Genomic DNA, 5,149 nt, shown 5'->3' on the forward strand with positions numbered 1-5,149 from the left:
GAGTTATTGGCAGATAAGTAGAAATAATGCACATTTTAAGAGTTAATTGAATGAGACAACATTAAAAGACCTTGAAACCGTGCATTTTAGGGCCATTTTGAGGTGTCTTTCCAGCGTGCTGAGCCTGGTGTGGACAGCAATGCAAAACTTTAGATAAGATGACAATAAACAAGAAGCTGAAGACCAAAAAAGTCCTGTGCATCTCCTTTTATCTGGCACAGAATTGCTACAGGAGGGTTTACCCCATCCAGGGAGTCCCCAAACAGGCTCAACATAAAATAAACATCAATAACTGGTGCCCCAACAATGTTTGTAAAAAGTTGGTTCTTTTCATGAAAGTGCTTACTGAAGGGTGTTGTCTTAACTGGCCAATCATGTGAAATGTGTTGATTAAAGGACCAGTGAGGTCCACCTGTAGCAAACCAAGGTATAAAATAAGAGGATTGAATAAACGGGTGGTTTTTGGCCTTTAGCCTTCTGATCTGAGTCTGTGTCATCTCTGACTCAACAGTGACATTTGGGGATCTATGGGGGCTATTGGGGATCCTTTCTGCGCCTTGTTACCCAACAGGAGCTTCTCTAATGAACTTCGCCTGAAGGTCCCACTCTGCCCGTAACAGGAACCCCTGTGAGTGTCTGGGACATCCTGGCCCTTTGGCAGCCTGGGAACTCCTGGGATGTCACCGTGGAGCCCCTGTGAGTGCCTTTGACAGATCGGTGCCTTTGCAGCCCAAGGTCCCCTGGGATGTCACCATGGAATGGCTGTGACTGCCTCTGACCACAGGGCTCTTTACCATCTCCAGAAGCCCTGGCAGGTCTCCATGGAGCCCCTGTCTGTGCTTGTGACATTCCAGCTCTGGAAAAGCCTGGAGACTCTTGGAAATCCCCATGGAACCCCTGTGAGCGCATGTGACAAATCAGATCCTTAGCAGGCAACCATCAGGGGCCCCCTGTTGCTATGGTCAGTTTCCATGGCAACCATCACCAGCCCCTCTTGCTATGGTCAGTTTCCATGGCAGCTCCATGGATACCCCATGCCAGAGGTGGTTGCCATGGACACTAGCTCAGGCCTGCAGCCAGAGCCCGTTTCCATGGCAACCATTTGCAGCCCCATCCCCAGGCTCATGGGATCCCAGAACCACAGAACTGGCTGAGCTGGGAGGGACCCATCAGGATCCTCCAGTCCAACTGCTGGCCCTGCACAGGACACCCCAACAATGCCAGCCTGGGCCTGGCAGCAGTGTCCAAACGCTGCTGGAGCTCAGAGAGCCCTGGAGCTGGGACCCTTCCCTGGGGAGCCTAGGCATGGCCCCAGCAGCCTCTGGGCAAAAACCTTTTCCTGACATCCAACCTGAGCCTGCCCCGACTCAGCTGCAGCCGTTCCCTCCACTCCTGACCCTGGGCACAAGAGGGAAGAGGTTCCCACAGCCCCAGCAAGGGACCCGCTCCCAGTGCTGTTGCCATGGCCACCAGGGCTGGGACCAGCTGGGATGCTCAGTTTCCACGGGCCGGGGTTCAGGAATGGGATTCCCCAATTTCCTGCTTCTGCTAAAACTGCGCTTCCCTCACTGCCCTCCTGCCTCCAATGGAAAGCACAAAAGGCAAAGATCCTGGGCTGGGATAAAAGCAATTTATTTGGAACAGCAACAAGATAAGGAAAAAATGGAACAGAAACTGTAGGGTTTTCTGGCTGTTGCTGTTTAGGATGCCTGGAAAGGCCCAGGGATGGCCTTGAAGAGCCGACGCTTCAAAGGACGAGGAGAGACTTCTGATCTTGTCTCGGTCTCGGTGTTTATTAATAGTTTATCTAAAAGATTTTCTTTCAGCCCGACAGAGGTCTGCACAGCAAGTCAGCCATGGGCACACTCCCGAAGCCCCCGGGCGGTCACTTATCTTTATACCCTAAGTTACGTGTACAATATTTATCATTTTTCTCCAATACTTTCTACTCTTATTAACCTGTGCACTTCTAGTAACAACCAATCCCCAAGTGCCACCACCACCACAGAAGATGGAGGCCAAGAAGAAGAAGAAGAAGAACAGGACACGCCCCAATTCCTCCATCTTACTTCTTTAGACCCCCCTGTACCAAAATCCTAAACCCTGTGTTTCACACTTTAACTAACTTATCCCTTCACCATTCACCCAGTGAATTCCTCCTATCCTCATACAGGTCTCATCTCCTGTGTAGGATCAAAATCCTGCCACCAGACACTTCTGGCAACATTCCAGGATTTCCGAGCCCCCCAAGGGTGGTCTCGGCCTCTCTGCACCTCCATCCTGAGGTGCTGAGATCCCACATCTCCCCCTTCTGTTTGCACCAGGAAGACCTCTTTTACTATCCGATTCATAGCGTGTTTTAAACATGCAAATATGCATGAGACGACAAGTATGAGGAGTAGGAGAATTATTAAAACATAGAACCCTACTCTTAAAATTCCTCTCCAAATGGGAGAGATGTCAAAGAAGTCTACCATACATTTTGCTTTGGCTGATTAATAGGTAAATTATCCCCATTGCTTATTGCAATGAATGAAAGAATGATGCACATAAGCATCATGAAACTCATGGCTTCACTTCTGTGTGACATCATTGCTTTGCTTTTCATTCAGGACCTTAACAGAGAATTCCCCCAAAGTCCTTAGTTTCTTCTTATTTCTCTTCCGAGTCGTCTTGGCAATCTGAGTAGAAACAATATTGATAACAGAAGACATAAGAAAAGCTATTTACATGGAAAACTACAACATCAACAGCAGCCTCTTCCTGGCCACGTATTTCCCCCTGCCTGGAAAGGGCACTCCTCTCCTTAGGGAAAGAGACATACAGAGTCCCTTTCCAGCCCCTGGCAATAACCTGAGGTTGGAGTGAATGTAATGACAGGGCCATGGCCAGACCCTCATGTTCTTCAATCCCACATCATGTCAAGGGCAGGGGCAGGACGACAGGCAGGTGTCTTCCCAGCATGGATCACAGAGAAAATGGATCACAAGGGCTCTTCTCAATGTGGGTTCTCCCATGGGTGATGAAGACAGAGCAGTGCATGAAGCTGTTCCTGCAGCTGGGGCATTTGCAGGGCCTCCCTTACTGGTGGCTCTATTGGTGTCTTGTCAAGTGAGAGCTCTGGGTGAAGCTCTTCCCGCACTGGGGACACTCAAATGGCCTCTCCCCAGTGTGGATGCGCCAGTGCCTGATGAGGGTGAAGTTGTGCTTGAAGCCCTTCCCACAGTCAGGACAGCAAAATGGCCTCTCATCTGTGTGAATCCGCTCATGCAGGCGGAGATGGGAACTGGTGTGAAACCTCTTCTCACATGTGGCGCACTGGTAGGGCCTCTCCCCTGTGTGGATGCGCTGGTGCCTGATGAGGTGGGAGCTGTGGTTGAAGCCCTTTCCACAGTCAGGGCAGCAGTAGGGCCTCTCCTCCGAGTGAATCTGTGGGTGCTGGAGGAGCCTGGAGCTGGTGTGAAACCTCTTCTGACCCTGGGGACACCCACAGGGCCTCTCCCCAGTGTGGATGCCTTGGTGGGTCACAAGGGTGGATCTGTAGCTGAAGCCCTTCCCACATTCCCCACACTCGTAGGCCCATTCCCCGGTGTGGATCATGTGGTGGCTGACCAGGTGCTTGCTCTGTTTGAAGCTCTTCCCACATTGCAAGTACTTGTGGGGCTTCTCCCCATCACAAAGCTGCTCATGAACCACCATCTCTGAGCTCTGCCTAAAGCTCTGTCCCCCTTCCTGGCTCTGGGTGGTTCTTTCTTCCTCAGAGAATCCTGGGCTGGCTTTGGAGCCCCTCATCCTGTGGGATCTCTTTGGCATTTCCTCCATGTTGGATTCCTCTGCACTAGAGTCGCTCAAAATGGCCTCTTTCACAAGGTTCTGATGTGGAGATTTTTCCTCCCTGGTCTCCATCCTCAGCTCCTTACCTGGGGAAGGAAGGAGAAAGAGAGGATGGGATTTGCCTCCATGCCAGAGGGAAGGGGATCCCCCCAGTGCATCACTGGCAGGATGGCACTGGCACCAGGGTTGTCCTGCAGCCAGGGGCAGTGCTGGGCTGGAAGCTGGAGCAGGAGAGAGGGAGAAAGGAGCACCGACTTCCTCCTCATCTGCCTGGGTGTCCCAGGGCATCTTCCTCTTCCTCGCAGCTTTCTCCTCCATCAGGTGAAGGTTTGGGAATGGGAAATTTTGTTTTGGGAGGAAAACAAGGGATGAGCACATTGAGTTTTGTACTGGTTTGACGGCAAACATGAGGGAAAGTCTAAGTCAGAATTACAATTTAATAAGAAAATTAGGACCAAGGCAATGATACAGAAACACTACCTTAAACTGACAGAGTCAGGATATAACCTGACACCCTGTTGGTCAGGGTGTTGGCAGCAGTCCCATTAAATGGTGGGTGCAGTCCTGTTGGAGTGATGAACGTGATTTTGTCAAAGCAGTGATCCTGCAGAAGGGTCAGGTCTTCCTCTGAAGGTCCAGTGGTGGTAATGGAGCTCTTGTCCTCTGGGAATCCAGTAGGCAAGGTGCTCCTGGTGTTGAAAGACTCAGCTTATATCCAGATAGGAATGCTTGGATCCTCCCCCTGGGCGGAGCATCCCACAATGGGATGATGGAATTTTATCAGTCCTGCATTGACACTCAATGGCACATTCACAGAAAATATCTCCCCTGGAGGGCATTATCAGGGCTGAATCATGGAAGAGATAAAGAACACTGCCACACCTGTTTATGACAGTTGATGAAGATGGGGATTGAAAACATGCATTTGGTTACATCTTACATTGCAACCTGAAACAGTGGGGTAATCCCTGCTCAGGGAGTGAACACCACTCCTCTTACCCAAACTGGCTCAGCTGTAAAACCCCCACTGTGGGATAGCAACACACACACAGGGGACAATGTCACACTTGCCCCGCTCCAGGGGAGGTCTCTATCCCTGTCGCTTGCTCTCCCCTCCTTTTCCCTTTTTTCGATCTCTCTCTCTCTACCTCACTATTGGAAAAAGGCTCCCAATATTACCAGTTGGATTGTGCCTGGGCCAGTCTGACCCTCGCTGCTGGGCCAAAGGCAGCAACTGCGGTGTATCACCCCAGAGATACCTTGGCTTGCTGGTGGTTGCAGCTGGGCACTGAACAAGTCCAGGCTTGTTGGAACC

General features: G+C 50.9%; 1 protein-coding gene across 1 annotated transcript; it reads right to left on the bottom strand.

Annotated features, from left to right (window-relative positions):
- Positions 1 to 3,093: 3,093 nt before the first annotated feature.
- Positions 3,094 to 3,906, bottom strand: LOC132086156 (gastrula zinc finger protein XlCGF49.1-like). Its single transcript, XM_059491623.1, has 2 exons — positions 3,497 to 3,906; positions 3,094 to 3,412 (listed from the first exon to the last, which is right to left on the bottom strand). Exons 1-2 carry the CDS (start codon positions 3,904 to 3,906, stop codon positions 3,094 to 3,096), a joined length of 729 nt encoding a protein of 242 aa, XP_059347606.1.
- Between the last annotated feature and the right edge of the window lie 1,243 nt (positions 3,907 to 5,149).

The sequence above is a fragment of the Ammospiza nelsoni genome, chromosome W (genome assembly GCF_027579445.1).
Source record: "Ammospiza nelsoni isolate bAmmNel1 chromosome W, bAmmNel1.pri, whole genome shotgun sequence".
In the NCBI taxonomy this organism is placed as follows: domain Eukaryota; kingdom Metazoa; phylum Chordata; class Aves; order Passeriformes; family Passerellidae; genus Ammospiza; species Ammospiza nelsoni.